At 41.6% G+C, this 21,250-nt stretch overlaps 1 protein-coding gene across 2 annotated transcripts; it reads right to left on the bottom strand.

Moving 5' to 3' along the window:
- Positions 1-7: 7 nt before the first annotated feature.
- Positions 8-14,159, bottom strand: c1ql4b (complement component 1, q subcomponent-like 4b). Of its 2 annotated transcripts, XM_008320014.2 has the most exons (3): positions 14,079-14,159; positions 11,974-13,435; positions 8-1,177 (listed from the first exon to the last, which is right to left on the bottom strand). In XM_008320014.2, exons 2-3 carry the CDS (start codon positions 12,511-12,513, stop codon positions 998-1,000), a joined length of 720 nt encoding a protein of 239 aa, XP_008318236.1. In that variant the 5' UTR covers positions 12,514-13,435; positions 14,079-14,159; the 3' UTR covers positions 8-997. The 2 variants fall into 2 exon arrangements, with proteins under 2 accessions (XP_008318236.1, XP_024916169.1); XM_025060401.1 differs by lacking the exon at positions 14,079-14,159 and having other exon boundaries at positions 11,974-13,628.
- Between the last annotated feature and the right edge of the window lie 7,091 nt (positions 14,160-21,250).

The following is a 21,250-nucleotide window of genomic DNA, read 5'->3' as shown; positions in this document are numbered from 1 at the left end:
GGCAACAGACGCATCAAAAACAAGTCACTTTTTTAAATGTCAAACAGAAACATTATATCCACAGTCTTCAACTTGTTTCAAAGAAAGCAACTGAGCAGGTTTCCACGATGTTTGTGTGTCTGAACAGAGAAAATCCTCAGCTCATTAGTAGAACATGATGAGGCTCTGTCATAAGCTCCGGCTCAGAGGAAATCTCCAAGCTGAACCTCAGTATTGATACGCTGTGTGTGTGTGTCTGTGTGTGTGTGTGTGTTAAGGGACTTTCTTTGACAACCTGACAACCATTATCTCAACAGGACTTAGAACCTGCACATTCTAGGCTGGCAGCGGAGTGACGTGATTAAATCCTGAACACAAAGTGAGGAGGAAACACAGGCAGACTGTTGCACACAAGCCCTAAAACCAGAGTGATTACGATCACGTGTTGGCAGCATTAACACTTTGGATCAATATGTTCATTTTTTTTTTCTTTTAGTTTCTGTGTCCGTATTGAAAAACCATCGCACAAAGGCGAGACTGGAGCCAAATACACACACTTTGATTTGGGCTCAAATGGTCTTAGTCCGTTTTAAAGCACCGTCTCTCTTCTCATTGGTAGAAAACCAGTGTGATTAGTTTAATTGGTGCATTTACACCTGCGTGTGCCGGTACATAACAATGTGTGCATGAGAAACAGATGCTAATTGTGTTGTGTTTTGTGCCATGCTAACACACACACAGGACAGAGTACACAGTATGTGTATCTGAAATAAAAGAAGTACGCTGCTACTACATACTGTACAGTACTATATGTATTTTACACAATTCTCTCTTTAAACTCTATTTTCTATCGGTGGTTGTTCTGTTATTTTATGTTTTGTCTATTGAACAGCAGTGAAATGAGAAATTTCATTCTAGATGTATGTCATGCTGGGGGGTCGGCTGAAGGGTGTGTGGGGGGGGGACTGTAGTCTGGAATAGAAAATAGAGGCAGAGTACGTGAAACGTTAGCGTTCTCTCAATCGGGGTAGATGAGGAAGCCAGAGAAGGTGCTGTATTTATTGGTGTTGCCCCCGTGGACTTTGCCCCCGTCCAGCTGCACACACACCTCGTCACCCACATCCAGGTGCAAGATGACACTGTTGGAGGCATAGTCGTAGTTCTGATCTGCATCCTGAGCGATTGCACTGGCTCGAACCTGAGAGGAAGACAGACACAGGTGTTAGTTAGCAAAGATGATGGACGGAAACATTTTGATGTCATTGGGTCTTTTTTGGAATAAGCAGCAATTTGCTCATTCTATTGAAATAATAACCTACTTGCATGCTAACTGCTAACAGTTTTAGGTTAGTTTGTCTTTTATTCACATTTTTCAAGCACAGCAAAAAGCAAAGGTTAATGTTAATAGATGTAGAAAAGAATCAAACTGAAGAAAGAGTTAAAAAGAGCTAAATTATTGAAATTAAGTAAAAATAAATTAAAAATTAAATTATTATTTAAAAATAAATTTAAAAAATATTAAGATGAATTATTGGTACATCATTGTATCCTCGTTTAATACGCCAAGTCATTTTAAAGTAGAACAGTTCTAACAGAAAATTTCCTTTTTTTATCCTGACCTAAACTTCTCTCTTCAGTTCATCCAAAAGTGACCAGTGCCATTTTAACTTCCTGTGGTTTCAGGGTACGGACATCAGCACAGATGCCTTCCTGTCCACTGGACACACGGATGAGATGTGCGCTGACCTTTGGCCTCCAGCTTCACTCTGAGAAAGTGACCTTTCTTAGTAACTCTCAGCGTCTTTCCAGAGTCGCCTCAACACCTGATCCACCTGTGAGTACTGAGTCTCCTCCAATCAGGTTGAGTCGTTTCTGTGTGCAGTGTTTCCTAACCTGCACCTGCTATTGTTTTGTTGATGGATTGATTGCAAATCAAAACAGCTCAACGTTGAACAATGAGGTCATGATTTAAAAGAAAATGGACGTAAAGTTGTCCCAGACGCCCGTAAGACGTCTTCACATATTAAAAACATATTGTAAAAAATCTGAAATGTTTTGGAATTATAATAATTAAAACAATAATTATATATATATGGCTTTAAAGTTTTTGACCCACCCTCGTACATGACTGAAGACATTTTTCTAGATAGCCATCGACTAAAAAAAGAAAACTGTGAGATCCTTGTTTATTATGTTGTAATTTAATTATTTCCCTTCCGAGTCCAGAGTTATTTTTCCTCTCCACCCACAAATCTCCTTATAATAAATTGCACCATCACTGGATAAGTAACCAACTATTCAAGCAGACAATCCATTTAATAGTGGAAAATAACGCACACAAGCGCATACATATTAATGAATGCAAATATGGAAACCTCACTCCATCCTTGTCTGCTGCTCTGAGTCTGAGTCTGACTAAGGATGTGGTCCATCATCTTGCGCGGACGTCGGCTCCTTCACGCCACAGTTATTGTCAAAACAAAAAGAAACCAAAGAAACGTAATTTGTTTCCCTCCTCCTGCGTTGAATAACGAGCTTATTCATCAGCATGTATCACATATTAATACCAGTTGGACTTGATATACTTCTTTAAAGTCATGTTCCCCATTTAGAACAGGTGAGCGTTCTAAGCCACCTCCTTAAGCAGCAGTGAATCGATCCATTTCCTGTGTTTTTATTCAACTCACATCACTCCATTAATTGTTGTCTTCTCTCCACGCCTCACGCCCATTCCATCATCACTCTCCCATTTCGCCACCCCATCTCTATCTCTTCATCCCGCACCCATCTATCCATCTTTTCGTGTCCTTACACACCAATAAGATGCAGGTCACGCACACACACACACACACACCATGTCAGTGTTGGCGGGAGCAGCGACTAAGTGTGTCCCTGTCCGGTCTAAATCGGATTGATTAACGGCACACTGTTGTGGCAGGTCTCCCGAGGACCCCTCTCCCTCCTCCCCACAGCATCACTCCACCCCCCCTTACCCTCCCTCCCCACCTCTACCTCCAAATGCGTCAGGCCGGGGTGTACATGGCTGCAGGCTACAGTAATTGGTAGCTGGACAGCCATGGCAGCTCCCCCGCCTAATAGGTCCAACTCCTCAGTAGCTCCACACAATCACAATAAATGGGGGCACAGTAAAGACCACAGTGGTCAGATAGGCCCATGAAATACTTGAGGGAGGTCAGAATTTGATCCTACACACACACACACACACACACACAGCCCCCCCCCGGGGCGTCGCCCCTTTCTGCATGTCGATAACAACAGCGTTGCTATTTTTTTCTCTTTTTGTTTTATGAATCTCAAGTGAACACCTGTGAAAAACCACACCGCACATGAGACGTTTTGTTATTTCATACTCTTAGACGGCTCTGCACTAAAGGGACTGAACGGCTCCCCAGAGGAGAACCTAATAGGTTTCAGAAAAAATACAACAGCAAAGAGATTCTGACATCTCGTACGTTCAACATCTGTCTACATGGTTGAACGCCGTGATTCCCCTGACAGTGTTTTCAACGGAGCTGGAATCTGACAGACTGCTACAACTGGCTGTTACAATGGGAGGATCGGGGGGGGTGGGCTGGTGGGGGGGCACTGCATCTCCTCGGCTCCAGTACTGTATGGACGTGGAGGACGAGGCCGTCGGCCCTTCGTTTTATCACAGCTCATTACGCCGCTTACGTCCGCCTTCCCACAATTAAGGGTCACAACAAAAGTTGCAGCAGTGGTATTTACACCAACTCATTGAAATGGCCTTTAAAACACGAACATCAGCTAATTACGTTTGCCAGCCAAAAGGACACAATGTTATTTATGGCTTTTATGGTTGACTTCCTTATGAGACACAGAGGTTTACTTAGCCCTTTACCGAGACAGTGCGGCGATGTTGACATTTAAAGTGTTTTTCTTACATTTATAACTATATTTCCCTCCTGTACCTACATCGCTCCAGTGCAGCAGGGGTGTCAAACTCATTTTCACCGGGGACGGGGGGGCCCACATCAGCATTACAGTGCCCCCTGAAGGACCGGTTGTGAATGGAAGACTGTACAGATGTTACTACTCCATAAGGTATTAATAAATGTTTCTGGATTTTTTTTGCTTTCTGCATTGTTGTTGAAGCTGTTGTGAATGGACTCTGACTGAAGTGACACGCGTGCACAGATCACTTCAGGTGTGCAGTATTTCTTTGTCCGTCAAAGAGCAGAGTTCTGGGGTTGAAGCCCGGCCATGTCTAAGATGTGAGTTGTAGTTTTCTCTGACCAGCTCCGTTTACAGTGTGTGCATGGTCGTTGCCCCACTCAGAATTGAAACGTCCCACTTTAGTGACGTAAAAGTCGGATGAAATGCAACACGACCAGATCAGACTAAAAAATGTAAAAAACGTAAAAGTCGGATGAAATGCAACACAACCAGATCAGACTAAAAAATGTAAAAAACCAAAAACATCTGACACACGTCTGATTGGATTAGGACTGTGTTTCAGCCCCTGTATTTGGGAAAGTATTTTCACTTTCACTGCTGTTCAAATCCCAGCTGCTGTGGTGGTGGTGAAGCCACAGGTCTGACTGTCAGTAACTGTTACAGAGAGGCCTTGTTTTCCTGAAGCAGGCAGGAGGCGCTGGAGCTTTGGGAGTGAAAACGAGGGGAAAGGCAAATCAGGATTATTGTCAACAGCGGCGGAGATTGATAGTGACAAGAGAGTGAATTTCTGTCTGTTGGCCCGATGCTGCTCTGACTTGATCTGCTGCTGCCGGGCAAAAGGGAGGCCCACGGGACAATGGAGAAGATTACACTGCCTCCACTTCTTATTAGGAAAGGAACGTAAAATGGTGATGGACAGATGAGGAAATGAAGCAGAGGCAGAAGGACGGAGGGAGGAAGCTGAGCATGTAGACATCATTCACTTATGGAGATCAATTTTACATATATATATATTTATATATGTAAAACATTTCCTGTTGTGTGTCTCAAATATGACTCATCATATTGTCGTGTATTGGAATTACGGGACTCGATTAGTGCAGTGGGAGGATCCCAGACTGCCAAGCTAAAGGTTCTGGGTTTGATTCCACTTAGTCCCAAATCCCAGGAGGAACAAGTAGAAAGGGATTCTTCGTATGAAGCCAGGATAAAACAGTTCTCGTAATGTCTCGTCTCAAAGCTGGACGTCACGTGGGTGGGGTTCAAAAGGAGGGAAATTAAAATGAGGGCTTTAGCTTGAAGTGAGCAGCTGCACATACGCCCAGACTCAGGATTTGTGTAAAGAAGTTGAGTCAGGCTTTGAGTGATGGGGAGCGCGCCTGTTGGATAACAAACTCAATCAAGCATGTTCCTGTTCACAGAGGGGTGGGGGGGGGGAGGGGGCCGTCCACACGGCGTCTTCCCTTTTTCACAATTGTTTTGTTTGGCAGCGTTGCTTTTATCTGGTGGTAATAAAACTGACAGGATTCATTGACTGTGATGTACAGACCTCTCAGAGCAGAGCGGGCCGATTGAGACAGGGTCTCTTAAACTTACCTGAGGGACCTCTGGGGCTAAAGTGGGGAGGGGGGGCAGTTGAGATGGCCATTTTGTTTGAAAGCTGATGCTCTCTTTCTCTTTCTCTCCTCCTCCTCCTCCTCCAGCCCCCACCCATGTAGAGTGAAGGTATCCTGTGTTCTTTTCACAGGTCGACAAGTAGCCCTCCTCGTGCACTGTGCGCTCACTCACTAATTGGCATTTGCTAAATGCTAACATTTTGCCATGACACTGGACACCCAGGTGTAAAGACGTTGATTAGAAAATCTCTAATTGGCTCCACAGTCAAATAAAAAACAACCTTTGAGGACAGAAAAGACGACTTCATACGTTGTGTGGACAGCCTGCCTGAATCACAGTGTTTAAAATGAGGGGATGTTACTGTAATAGCTGCTGTTAAGGGGATGTGTTTTTGTATTTTTGCTCTACGAACGATGTTATCTGGTTGGTTTTGTGATGTGGTCGACATTGAAAATGGAGAAATTACAGTAGAAGCTTCTGTAAAAAAAAAAGAAAAAAAAAGTGATGTATGTCAGTCGTCCCCAACCTGATTTGTACCAAGGACCGGTCAGCAGTATCAGAGTCTGAATGACCTTTGACCTGTTGGTTTGAAATATCGACAGATTATCTTAGAATGAAGAAAGTACAGGGATATGACTGGATTATTTTGGTATGAAGTAAATTAGTAAAAACTAAAAGTACATTTTTTCACTGCGGCCCACTGTGGCCCGGTACCAAATGACCTACAGACCGGCACCGGTCCCCGGACTGGAGGTTGAGAACCCCTGATGAATCAACATTTTTTGTTATTGCTGCATTCTTTGTGCAGTGATAACTTTTTTATTTTAGCGTACTGATGTTTAGAAAGATTTGAATCAGTTAGAATTGCACAAATTGTAGTAAAATATGGATCAAATGTGTGACAGGTGAAAAGTTATGAAGTGTGAATGTTTAGTTTCCATGTTGGGTCAGGCACCGTGCATCAGCATGAAAGGCTGCTGCCTGTAAAGGAGACCTGATGCTGCTTTTTGATGAGGAGAAATAATGATATGGTGGTGAGGGGAAGGAGCAACAGGAACAATAAAGGCATGAGGACAAACACCGTGGCAACCAGACTAAACCCTCGAGTCTGCAGAATATAATGGCCGAGGCCATTACACCAGAAACATGTCTATGTTAAATACAATAATGGCTCTGTTTATTTTGCGGGACGAAAACAAGTAGGAAAAAAGAACACAAATGAAAAGGAGTCTGACTGTTGGACGAACATGAAATGTCTGAAGGAGAAGGCTGTTTAACCCTCGTCTCCCGTTAACATGTCCAGTCATTTGAGAGTTTGATACAAAAACGCTGAACTATATGTATGAAATATTATTCCCCGAGTATTATTACACACAGCCGCTGCAGTAGAGATGTATTAAACTACAGGCTAATGAAGTGCCACATGAGCCACGTATCGACACCCTGTCTAACATATTGTAATTAACAGCTCACACTTTTCACAGTAGCCTCATCGCACTTTACCACGGGAGCGGAGACAATTTTGCCTCTAATTTAGTCCAAGCCTGTCATCACCTCAGCCTTTAACTGATTTATTTATTTAGCAACCCAGCTCCTAGATGGTAATTATACGACACACACCTGACGTTAACGCCGTAACTAGCTTTTCATGCTAGTTTCAAATTCTCAGGGTAATTTTACACACGGGGGGGAAAAAAAAAAGTAAAAACCCACGTGAAACCTTTGTCAAACTCCACACCAGTCAGCACCTTCCAAATTAACCTTTCTTCACGTATTGTTCACTCTCCCTGCTAAACTTCACACCTCTGATTGTTAAGGCTGAATCACATTTCGGAAAAATCTCAGTGGGCTGTAACAGGAGTCCGCTGCGTCCGGCGGCTTCATCCTCCAGGAGGTCAAATCAACACGATGCCACCGAGGCATAATGAGACGAAATGCTACTGCGGTGACGAACCTCAGTACAGTGTGTGGGTGTGTGTGTACCTAACTGACCCAATGACCAAACCCAGTTCCGACCATTATTGTCCAGCTATAAATATTCATACACGGACTGTGCTCACAGCTGTAAAGGGCAGAGTACATATTGGAGGTGAATTATATATCCATTGAAAAGGTCGCCGTCTTCGACACCAATCTTTTAAAGAGTTATAGGACAGTAGGTGTGGAGGGGATTCTTTCAACTGTCAGGGTTGGTTTATTTTATTATTTTTTTTTTTTGAAGGTACACATTCCTTGGATTTGCTTTTCTACGGACATCAGTCTGATTACATGGCAACATCCCCTTTCCTCATACCCCAGAGCGGGGTTGTCAAACATACGGCTCGCTGGCCAAAATAATAGAATGATGAATTTTGAAAAAAAAAAATATACACAAACACTTCATAATAATAATAATAAATATCTCATGTACTTGTAATTTATTACGGTGTGATTGTACTGGTCAAAATGAGTTGAGAGGATGTTACTGCTTTACTCATCTTTCCTGGTCCATTCTCCTGTGACCATCCATCCATCCATCCATCCATCCATCCATCCATCCATCTCTTTTCCCACTCTGTCACCTTACTTGTCCCTTTCCTGTCCGTGGCTGCAGTGAGCTCTCTCTCCAGGATCTCTCGTTCTCAGCTCCCATTCATCAACATTATTCATACAGGTCTGACACAATGCGATACATTTACAAAAACAAACTTTCTCCCCGTTCTCTCTTTCATACAGTACACTTGCAGCAATACATGTTCTTTTACCATTGGATCACACAGCCACAATAATAATAATCTCAATGTCATTTGACATAGGCATTTCAAACGGTGCTGATGAGTCCAGTTCCAGTTAGACTAACACAATGTTATGTAAAATAAATGATATATTTTTGTGAGGGAGGGGAGGTTTACTGGGATACTGTAATCCTGCACAGTTGTTTTTTTTTTAATCTAATTAAAAAGCCCTAATTGTTAGTTAAATGTTAACGTGTTAAATGTCCATGTCAGGTAATAACACAGTGATTAGTGTTCAGTTTGCTGGTAACGAGCGATTGCTCACACGTGGGTAACAGTGTTAATCAGCTCCAGACGGATGTTTGTTTCCTCTGGACACAGTCATGCTGGTGAACGCTCAGCTGAGACGACCGCCCGCTGGGTCGAGATTTAATTCTTACTTCAGAATTGTCAAAGGCACCAGTCGGTTCCCATGGAAAATCAGTTCATGTACTTTTACTTTGATATCTATTCTATACAATAAGCATAAAAGCAACTAAAAGAAGAAAAGCGTTGTAATTTGAGATGTCCGATATGAAAAGCGTTGTAATTTGAGATGTCCGATATTAACTTTTTTCCCGATATTGTCCAAACACTTAATTTCCGATTCCGATATCAACTGATACCGATATGGGCTTGGTGATATTTATTTATTTATCTGTACAAACCACTGTATGAGCATGAGATTAATTAAATGAGCTGCAATGCTGCCATCTAGTGACTTTCACTTTGATATGCAGCCGTTTATCCCCAAAAAAATTTTTTAGGGCACACATCATTTGGCGAAACCCAGGCATTGCGTGGATTATCGGGTTTTCATTATCGGAGGAAAAACCTATAAGGATTCTTACAGATATTACACAGTATGCTAATATCGGTCGGGCGACATTATCGGACATCCCTGGTTGTAATCACTCTAATAATGGTGAAGTTTGAATCTCGTCACCACCTCTTTCCAACGTGAGAAACTTTCTCCATATTTTTCCTCAAGGTTTTTGTCTCACTGACGTGTGGAGACGACTGTCCTCACAGAGCATTTGTCTATTCATAAAATGAGGTGTGTTGAAACTGTGGGGCAAGATGAGCGCTGAATTGGGTTAAATAATTTAGTTGATGGAAAAGATAATTAATGGCAAAGAAGTCAATAGCCAGTTTGGACGGTAAAGGTGTGTGTGTGTGTGTGTGTGTGTGCAAAGATGGGGCACAGGTGGGGGGGGGATCTCATCTAAAAGTTATGAAAAATTTAACAGCGGGAGAAGACAGGAATGACAATGTGTGCGCAACAAACCACGTCCTCCAATTATGTCTGGCATTTAACAGTCCACTTTATTCTGCACCTCCTCTCTAATTCAGGAAATACAGAAATAACTCTTTTATGAACTCTGCGCTCCTTTAATAGATGCTCTGTACATAACTGTATACTTTACAAACGCATCGGAAAATCGTTGTGACGCCTGCTATCGACGCAGACAGACGTTTACTTTGATAAAGCAACAAAACAGGACTTTTATCCGTGTCCTTCCTTTGCAATTTTCTTTCATGTCGTACCCAGGCCAAAGAAATATAGAATAAAAAATAAGTGAAAAAAAATAATAATAATCAGCTGCACCTGTGTCTGTGACCTTTGATTCTCAGCAGCACTGAGGGTGCGAAAGCAGAACAGGGATATAGAGAGGGAACACTGTTAGAGGTGAGCATGCCGAGGGCCAATCAGATGCAGTTGTTACTGGTTTTAACCACTTTTCTCATCGTTAGCATCGACTCATGTAGCTACACTGGCATAAAAGTCCGAGATTTTGTTTGATTACAGGCAGGTGAATGATGAAAAAGACCGACGTTCTAAAATGTAAACAAAGTATAGGCACATTTAGTCACGGCAGGCAGGATTAGAGAGCCCTACAGGGCCATATCGGGCCCCCGGGCCACAGTTTGCCCATGTCTGTCCCAGACCAGGTTCTTACCAGTGGTTCTTGTGTGTATTTAGAGACTACAGACTGGAGGTTTAACCACTGGTCTGTTGCACCATATTGCTGTCAGTTTATCTACTGTACAGAGAAACCACTCTTGTATCAAGTGCTTGGTTCTGTTTGGCTTGTTACAAAGCAAGCAACCCCCCCCCCCCCCCCCTTCTCTCCTCCAGTTCTAATCCCCAGGATATAATTTCTCTGTTCCGTAGCACACATGTCAGAATAAGGGTACCTCAACAGAACGAGGGCTTAGCAATTCAAGCTTGTCACAGATCTCCAGATGGCTGCGTTCAAGGCTATTTGCAACCGTTTGCACTTGTTTATTTATTAGCGTTGAAGTCAGAGTTCCTCGGAGGACAGTAGCCAGATGCTGCGTTTTGGTTTTGTTCCACTGAGATGTGGTGGATTGTTATCATCCCGAACGCTGGGCTGTCAATCTCGTACTCGCTCTCCCTTTCCTCACAAGTTGTCTGTTTAATTACCACCGTGCTCTTCCATGTATTCACTTGGTTTCGTTGATTTTATTTTTTGAGAAAAGTTTACGATTTTTTTATTTTGATCATTTTCATTTGTGTGCATCAAATATTTGATTTATCTTTATAAACGTGTTCTAATTTTGGGGGAAATTGGATTCTTGAGACCTTCTGCAATTTCCCAACCTGGGATCAATAAAGTCTATTTATCAATATATATATATATATATCCCTCCATCCATTTTCATCCGCTTATCCGTTATATATATATATATATATATAAAATGTACAGTGAGTTAATGTATCTGCAGTGCCAGTGAATTTTTGTGCTGATCAATAATTGTTTGCTGACATAAAATTCTACTAATGTCCAGTTAAGGGTTGTGACTTGGGTTTATAACAGCAGGATGATCTTGGTTGGTTCCAGGTGAAAGTTCCTGGTTTGTGTGTGAAAAAATCATTCCCATCGCTCCTGTGCTCTTCCTACTGAAACTCACTTGGATTCTGCCCAGATATTTGACTACGGTGCTGTCAGGAGAATTCCCAGGAGAGGAATTCCAAAGTGACGTCGACTGTATTTGCATACCGTTGTCAGTCGATTTTTAATCAGAATAATCAGTTCTACTTCTTCTATTAATCCACGTCTACTGATGTGGATTAATCATGATTAATCATGATTCTCGTTACTGGTCATGATTAACCATTTATCACAGAGTTGGTGGATTTTGAGTCGTCACTGAGGCACGAGAGTCTTCAACAATGTTAATCAGTCCACACTCCCTCACAATCCATTAGACCAGGGCTGTCAAAGTCATTGTGGTCCATGGTCCAAATGCAGCCAAGACAGATGTCAAATGGGCCGGGCCAGTACAATCACAACAGAAATACCTATAAGTATCTATAAATCCATGTTTTTATCCCTTTTTTAATGCAAATAAGTATAAATATATTAGAAAAATACTCACATTCAAGTGTTTGTCCTTTTTATACTTTCAAAACGTTTCAAGTGGGCCGGTTCTGGCCCGCAGGCCTTATGTTTGACATTTTTTAATCTATATTATTTTTCTATTTAAATGGACATTTGACAGTGTCCCATGTGTAGAATCTGAATACAATTCTGTAAGTTGTTTTTAACTTTGATAAATTCTATTTTTTAGAATGTGATACTTTCCATTAACGCTGAAAAAAAAAAACCCAACAACAAACAAACACTTCAGACTCAGTTGAAAGCACCTAAGTCCCTCCTACCTGACCGTTCTTCTTCAGGTCCGCCCACATGCTGGTTCCATCGCCACCTCTCATCAGGACGTGGTAGGTGAAGTAGTAGATACCTGGCAGTGGGCAGGTGAACTTGCCAGTGCTGGGCTCGTAGTAGTTCCCCACGTTGGTCACCACATCATCAAACTTAAGTATTTCACTCCCTTCGTGTTGTTTGCGGAGGCCCGCGTAGAAGGCAATTTTGGGGCTGTAGAAAGAGGAGCCGTAGCCACCAGGTCCAGGCCCCGGGGGACCAGGTGGACCAGGCTTACCGGGCTCTCCAGGAGGTCCTCTTGGGCCTGGAGGACCAGGAAGTCCAGGGCTTCCTCTAAAGCCTGGTTTCCCCTTGCGGTTTGGGAAGTCTGGGGGCTGAGGGGACACAACTGACAGCTCCCCCTGTGGGGGGGTGAAAGTGTCACACACCATTTTGCAGCTTCCTAGCATTTCGTAATGGTTGCCCCCTCCTCCAGACCCACCCCCTTTGGTGGTGTGGACCAATAGGGGAATGGCCACCAGCAGGACCAGAACCATGGCCACACCGACTCCAGCCCCGATGACACGTTTCTTGCGGCTGAGCCGTGAAGCGGCCAGTGTGAGGAAGTCCTCCTCCCCCTTAGCTGGAATGGTTGTGCCGGCCAGGCTGAACTCTGGGACGAAAAAAGTCACTACTGGACGTCGACGGGAAGGTTCTGAATTAGTGGGTCAGAGGGAAAAGGGGTGGAAATGTGTGATTCCTTGGATCAGGACAGGCTGGGTTTTTTTGTTTTTGTTTTTTTTTTAAAGAGCTGGGAATTATTATTCAGTCGTCTCAGGAATGATGACAAATATAATATGAATCTCCATTTCTTCGGGTTCTGTTTTCCACTTTAAACAAGTCACTCTGTTAACCTGTCGACAGCTGTGCACCACCGTTTCATCCAGTAACGAGCATTACAGTAAAATAACAGAATGATGTGAAACTACTTCAGTGACTCTGGTCCTCTGGCTGCTCCGGAGGAAAGCTTTGAGTTGTTCAGGCAGAAAGCTGTCAGGTGGGGTCTACAATATTCCCACTGGAGTTCATCTCACCCACCACATTCAAGAAAGTGGGCTCTGGTTGTTGGTTGTCTGTTGGAGAATGAGACGCGAAGAGCAGAGAAACGGACGAGTCTCTCCGCTTGTCTTTTGTTTCCTTCTCTCTCTCTCTGTCTCTCTGTGTGTCCTTGTTGATAAGGTCACGGCCCGAGCCTCCTATATGTGTCCACTCTCTAAAGAAGCCAGGATTTGATTTGCCGCAGCAGTCTACTCTTCTATTCAAAATATAAATTTGTTATAGGTCATAAAAAGGCACACTGAGAAGGAGCAGCAGGCCAAACTGCAGCGCGGCTGGAAACTCTTTTCCTGACGGCGGCACGGGCTCAGGAAGGAAGCGTTTATATCGGCGTCACAGCCAACTGGTCAATTGTGTGGTAGCCTAGAAGTATAAAACATAACACACACACAATAAAGCCAGGAGTAACAGATAGAAGCGTTAACACGCCATAAAGAACAGAAGAAGAATGGAAAATCAGGAGGAAGATGAAGACGAAGAAAAGAAAAACAAAACAACCTTTATATCAATAAATAATTATTGTTGTTTTCATCAAAACTTTAAATACACAAGAAAATATAACAACGCTGGAATATTAATGTTACTTCTACAAGCTCTGTTATTACTAAAAAAAGAATAGTTTTATTATATAACAACATAAAAATATTCTTTATAAATAACAATGAGTTTTTTTTTTCTATTTGAACACTGATATTTAACAAACATTTTATATCTTTTGAAACATTTCACTTATAATGTATCAATGCAAAAAAAAAACAAAAAAAAAACACCCAAAAACATAACAAATCCAACGTGTTCCACAAACATTTATCAATAATTACTGGGATTAGTAGGATTATTATTGATATTAAAAATAAGTTTTTCTAATCCACCGTACTGTGAACTTAAACTGTTTTTTTTAATAACACAAATATTCCTCCAGATGAACTGAACCTTAAAAAAAAAACAACAACAACAATAACGATCTAGCAGACAAACTTTTTCTTGCAGATATTAACGATCTCACCCTGGTTTGTTTTCTGTTCCTGTTTTCTCCTCACTCCGTGTTCAGTCCGTCGCTGCGGGTGCGGATTAACAGGAGGATGGACGAACGAATGGATGGACGAATGGATGGATGAAAAGGCTTCTGGAAAACTGCTCCGACACAAGGATAAAAAGAGAGAGAAAAAAATCCAAACACTGTCGAGACGCTCCAACACTTCCGGCAGAAGTAAGTCACTCTGAATTTAGAACTTAAAGCTCCGTTTGGTTCAAAGAGCAGCGACCGGAGAAGTACTGTGTCGGTTTGTAAGAGTACCGGTGTTTGTCGGTTCTTCCTGCGGGTGAAATCACATATTTCCACAACAGACTCGACTTCCCGGTGAAGAGCGACTCCGGAGCAACAGTTCACTCACTTGTTGTAAATTCAGTCGCGGTCTTCATCCTTAGCGTCTGCCTGCAACCGCGCCCCCGCCCTCCATCATTCACACACACACACACACACACTCACACACACACACACAGAGTGATGACTTTTATTCATTTGTAGCGTCTAAAAGTCCTTTATTAAACAAATTAACCATAAACTGTAGTAAGATGTTTATTATAAGTTACTCTATGAAATAATATAAAAAGAAAAGCAAGAGGAAAAAAAAAAGTCCACTTACGCATAATCTCCCCTTCCCTGCAGAGGGCGCTATAAACTTTAATTTTTAAGGCTTTGGTGTGTGAGAATGGAACTCTTCATTACAATTTAATTTCACATTAGTCCAGTTTTCTACAATATTCAAAAATGTTTTTTTTTTGTTTGGCTACATAAATACAGAGCAGAACGTTTGTGTAGAGCCGTACACCCCTAATAACTGAGTGACCAAATATTTAAATTTGAATTTGATACAAAAGTCATCACTGCCTTAAATTAAATGCAATTTTTCAGTTTTATAGTTTTGATCATTCGGCCATTTTAATGTATTAATTTCTACTTGAAATGATTTATAAATTGTACAGAAAATAAATAAATAAATAAACATAATCATTAACTTGCACAACACAATAAGGAAGTAACACCTAGGTTTATTAGCACCCACTGCTGAAGAGGGGGAGGTGGGGAGGTGAGGAGGGGGAGGAGGGCTTCCTGTTGAGTGTGTATCAAACAGTTGGTACAAATAGCTGATTATCTCCCCTTTAATTTAATCACAGACACAGACACAAACAGACTGTCGTCTTCTCAGGAGCTCGGTCCTAAAGAGTCAGCAAAATGAGTAGCATCCAATATTACATTTAGTAGAAGAAGAAGAAGAAGAAGAAAGTGGAGGCAAATGTAAGATTTTACGACACTGCGTTTTTATGAATTATTAAAGGTGCATCATGGTTATTTATCATACACCGTGAAAGGACTCGACATGTGACGTTACATGTTGTGGTTGAATATCCTGCTCCTTTGATTTCCTCCGTTACTGTTTCAGTCCGTTGTAAAAAAAAAAACATGCTGTAATCTTCAGAAATCGTTCAAACAGAAACTACGGATTCAACGCTGTGACCCAACATGGCGGCCATCGCGAACAAGACCTGTTACAAATACACGTGAGAGACGGTTGGTTGTTGTTAAAGGAAAACAGAAACGTATACATCTCAGTATGTATTTTCATTTCAAACCACGGCGTTTTAATCAGATTAATCACAAAAACGTATTTTTCTCTATTTTGCTGAAACGGAACCTGTCGTAGTTAATAAACAAGTCAAGTTGAAACAGCTGTGAAAGACACAGAAACAATAAAACAAACAGCGTTGCAGTATCACCAATATGTTTCTAAAAGTTAAACATATTTTAAATGTGCGAAAATAATAATAAAAAAAAATTTAATTCCAAAGCGTCACAAACACAAGACAAGTAAACAAAGATGATAAAAATAATTTTAAAAAAAATTTAAAAAGTGTCACAAAACACAAGACAAGTAAACAAAGATGATGTTTCTAAACCAGCGCTGACACTTGATGACAGTCGTTTGTGCCTTTTTTTAACTAATAATGTGTGGGTGAGAATTTATGAATTAAAGTAACTTTTTTAAAATTATCATAACAACATGTTCAGATTTTTAGGTTAAGTCAAAGCGTATTTGAATTGGAGGAGGAAAAATAAATTATTATTATTATTATTGATTCTGACACAAATACAAGTTCAACCAGAACTAACAGCTAAACTAACAGGTATAAAAAATGAACACAGACACACAGACACACACGCACACCGTTGTTTCCCCGATCCTACTTTGCATTTGACCTTTTCACAAATCAAATCACTACATCCCGTTAATAATTTAATCACAGTATGCCGTCTGCCGTTCAAATATTGAAGGTTTAACTGAAGAATTTCTAAAACAAGGTAACATCCTTCTCTGGAAGAGTCACATCGGCTTTGACGCCGTCAATCATTCTCTCAGGTCTGAAGGTGTGTCAGTGTGAAGTTCTGTCGGTTTGATTCGGTGTTGTGGTTTTATGGTGGATATTTGTGTCAAATCTGAGGTGCAGAGCTCCAGGCGGGGGCGCCGTGTGTAAGGAAAGTGTGTCTGAAAGCACAACAGGTGTGACCGAGGCAGGAGCACAAAACACGGTGACGCAGACGTGAGGGTGACAGACGACGAGCCGGGGAGCCAAGTGAAAAGGATAATGTGAAAGGAGGAGAGCGGCGTTAGCCGGGGCTGGTTGTCGCTCTCTGTGTTTCTGTAGATTTCAGTCCTTGTTAGAGATGAAAGACGGACGGCGGGTGACAACCCTCGCCTTCCTCCTGCTCCTCGCTCTGACTCACTAACCGATTTCTCCAATGTCACGTTGTTTTTGAAGCTCCATGTAATTATTTGCATTTTTTCATTACTGTGTCCATAAAGTCCAACCCCGCTCACATCCTGCACCCGGCCATTAGCCTACCTGTTTTTTTTTTGTTGTTTTTATTTCCTAGGGCATTTCTTCACTGCGGTGAGCAAAAAAAAAACCATTTAGACAGCAGCTACTCAGTCCTCTGAGGCACCAGGGAACTTGGATGTACTGTCAGTTTGGCTGCTTATTTATTCATCTCCCAACTTTTCTGAGCAGGAGAGTGTAGCAGATATTGAATATGGATCAATAGATCACTCCCCAGGATGCATACTGTCAGCCGACTGAGCCCTCAGGCAGATGCCAAGCCTCTGGTCACATTTGCATTTTGGAGATAGAAAATAACTGTTGCTTGTCAGTAGGTGTGAATGCGCTCGGTCTCAGAGTGTTGCTAAATTGGCAGATAAAAACCACTGAACCTAAAGAATTTTATGAATTTTTAAAATGAAGTGTTTTTNTGCATTTAGCTCCTTCACTGAGCGAGTATCGCCCTCTCGTTTTTAATTTCTTTTATGTGTCTTTATGGCGTGTGTGCGAGTGCCTGCGTGCATACATATGTGCTCACATGCACATATAATTTACATGTAGGCTGTGACACAGCGGTGACACACTCTGGGGCTCCCCTGCATTTAAATTATCATTGCCAAGAACGGAGGACAATTTAGAGAAGGAGGTTTTAAAGCGCTATGAAATATTAACTAAGTCGATGAATATATAAGCCGTGAAGCCATAATATCTGTCTCTCACTCTTTTACCACGTGATGTACGATTCCACGTTCCCATGCGCTGTATTTCATTCTCCCTTGTGTTGAATTCACGCAGGGGTTTACAGGAAGGAGGAGCCGCCGTACCGTGTCTTTAAATGGACAATACAAAATGTTATCAGGACAGAATTATTTTTATATCCTCCATCTAACATCTTCAGTCGCTCGCTGACATTCTCACTGTCTCTTTTCCTGACCTTTGAGCGTCTGAGCTGTCAGGTTTAAAAAAAAAAAAAAAAAGATCTTTAAGGCGAAAAAGATTTAGAGCAACATTGGCCCTGAAGCCTGGACGGGCTGCGTCTCAGGTGCTGGTCAACACGAGAGCATGGACGAGCCACGCCAGGAGGAAATCAGAAATCTGGAGAACGATTGAAATGAAAAGTAGAATGTTAGCGGAAGATGGTGATGGAATTTTATAAGAAGATCTGAAATGTGTCTTCATGTGAAGCTCTTATCTGCAGGGACACCTTTAAAACATGTAGTAGTTTTTCTCAAATTTAGCAAAAAAAAATGGAAAAAATGAATGAAAAAATGAAAAATTCTCAAATTTAGCAAAAAACAAACGACAAAACACTTTTAGTAGAAATGTTTGATAGTAGACTCAGGTCCAGAGAACATGACAGATGTTTCTATAGGACATTTGTCCAGAGATGTGGACAGGCCTAAATTCCTGTTCATCTTGGGTGGAAAAAATGAATGAAAAAATGAAAAAAAACAGAGAGTCTTGGGTTTGACTCCCAGCGGAGGAAACCACGGCGCCTCCTGTGTGGCATTCTGTGTCGGATGCAAAAACTCACACTGTAAATTTCATCATCGTGGGACGAATAGGAGACTCAATTATTAATAATTGTATTTAAATGTCAACTGCTTCATGTTGTTTCATAGTGAATTAATGTAGAATAATTTAATAATGATGTCATCACATCAATATGAAATCACTACAAATAAAAAACGGCCTCTCTTTTTACCATCACATATAAATATTATTTATGAGACTGTTGTTCTCCGTCTTGGACCAAACGTTTCCAGGAGCCAGTTATGGAGAGAAACCTCTTCAAGTAATATTCCCGTCAAGATTGGATATTTTCCATCAAGCAGAGCTTTATAAACAACAACAACAACAACAAAGGGAACTTCTGCCTAGTGCACTCTGTATGTAATAAATAGAAAACACACAAATCATGTTATAAAAGGGCATAATATACGAGACAAGTCATTAAACTTTAAAACTGGTTTCAGCGAGCGGACAGACAGGTGACTTTAGAACGCTTCCAAATCTTTCTACGTTTTTTTTATCCCTTCTACCGCAAATGTATATTGAATTTTTTTTTCCTGAGCTTTAATTTGCATCTTTTGTGAGCAGATATGAACACTACAAATTTGTTGTGGTTTGATACAAATCCTAATCTTATATCAGACAGAGTTCGACTTCATGACTGAACTCAATAACAAGTCATACATATGAAGTCAAACATCTATATTTATCTTTGTATTTCTTACAGTTTTACCCACAAACATCAGTACAAACTACAACTACACCTGTTCCATTCAACATTTCAGTCTTTTTCTGCTCTGTCGTGGGCTGGCTACACTGTTTGCCTGTACCAGGACCGTCGTAGCATTAGCATTAGCTCTGCTCCTCCATATTTATCCCACCTCCTTCAAATACACACCCTCTTTAACCTTTCACTCCTCCTCCTCAGTTCCTCCTCGTCTGTCCACCCTGGGTCTCGGCTCTTTCAGCTCCCCTCCCTCCCTCCCTTCTCTCCCCCTCCCTCCTCTCCTACAACATCTCCGTGTCATCACCTTCTCCTGTCTACCCAGCTCCAGACTCACTCATTTTAATTAGCCTACCTGACGTGACTCTCACTTCAACTCCAACTTTATTTTTATATGATTCATTTCCCACTTTTGCAGGATGTGTTTCACTGTGACGTAGCTTTGTTTTACAATGTTCCATGAATTGTAAAGACTTGACGTGTAAAGAATATGACGTGTTACTGATCCACAAGAAGAAAGAGAACGGAGAAAATGTCTTTCTTTTCAAAACGCCTTAATTTGTCCGTAAGAAATTATTCAAAATAACAAAGTTCTACTACAAAACCAGGCTCAGATGAGGAGCTGGAAGAAATGATTTAGTGAACATATATTTATGGGCTGGAGTTTTGATAGAGATCCTTTTCGTTTTTTTGCTGTGAATCCATGACTGCGTTAAAGGACTCTTGTCATTTACCAGTAGGAAAGTCTTCCACTCAGTATTGAACCATCAGCAAAACCAATCACGGCACGGACTGAGGGCCAGCACTTCATCACAGAGTTGACCGCGGTATTAACCAACTCGTTGACCGCGGAGCCGCCATCAGCCCGGGGAAACACAAACACGTCGCAGGTTGAGTGTCTGTGGAAAAGGGCTCAACCTGACCTGCGGTATTCCAGGTCAGGGAGCAGCAGACGGAGGAGAGTGTGGAGCGGCAGTGAGGGTAATAGAAAAGTAGGGGTCACTTAGCATCACATTGACGCTGTACTGTCACTTAGTGTTGGAAGTCGTCACCTCAACAATGTGGAAAAAGGGATTATTATGAGAATGATACATTTTTAAAAATGTGACTTATTTTAATATTTTAAATATTAAAATTATTTTTTGGTTATAGTTATTGAATTAGACTTTTAAATATAAATAATCCAGAGGCTCTGTGTCGTGATGAACATTTACTGTTTAAAATGTAGATGTTTTCATAAGCAGATGTTCCCAACCCCTGGTCTGGTCTAAAGCAGATGTTCCCAACCCCTGGTCTGGGGACCAGTGCCGGTCCGTAGGTCATTTGGTACCCGGCTGCAGTGGGACACAGTGCAAAAAAAGTACTTTTTGTTTTACTAATTTCCTTCTTTTAAAAAAGAATCCAGTCATATCCCTTTACTTTTTCTCATTCAAAGATAATCTGTCAATGTTTCAAACCAACAGGTCAAAGGTCATTCAGACTCTGATACTGACAGAAGGAAGTCTAATAGATGTTTGATTTTGAAAATGTAATGATCCTTCAACGATGACACATATTACCGGTCCGTAGTAACGGCTGATACCGGCCGACCCATCCTCAGCAAAAGGTTCTAGAACTTTTCCCCACCTGGAAATACGTTATCTAGATACCAAGAGTAGAAACAGGTAGAGGGCAGCGTTGCTGCAGGTGAACCGACCACTGTTAAACAACACTTTGTGACTGACTTTATAGATACAGTTTGCAGGAAGGGATTCAGAGGGAGGGTATTATAAGGTTGAAGTAGGAGCTGATTACAGTTGGAGGTTGAGGATAAAGGCATAACATCTGTTAATGGTTGAAGGTGTTAATGCAGTATAATGTACCATCTAACCAGTGTGTGTGTGTGAGAGAGACAGGACTACAGACATGTTTACATGTGTGCAGGTCTGATCCCGGTCCTTGATTGTGAGTGACAGGCTGCAGATCGACTACCACAGCCTTTCTAATTCTCTCTATTAATGAGTCGCGGTCCACAGTGCTGCACAGGACCCCATCTATTAATCACAATTTGTCAACAGTCTCGTAGC

Source organism: Cynoglossus semilaevis, chromosome 11, assembly GCF_000523025.1.
Source record: "Cynoglossus semilaevis isolate Cse_v1.0 chromosome 11, Cse_v1.0, whole genome shotgun sequence".
Taxonomy (NCBI): domain Eukaryota; kingdom Metazoa; phylum Chordata; class Actinopteri; order Pleuronectiformes; family Cynoglossidae; genus Cynoglossus; species Cynoglossus semilaevis.
Note: the sequence above shows the minus strand (reverse complement) of the source record. Positions and strands in the feature narration are given on the sequence as shown.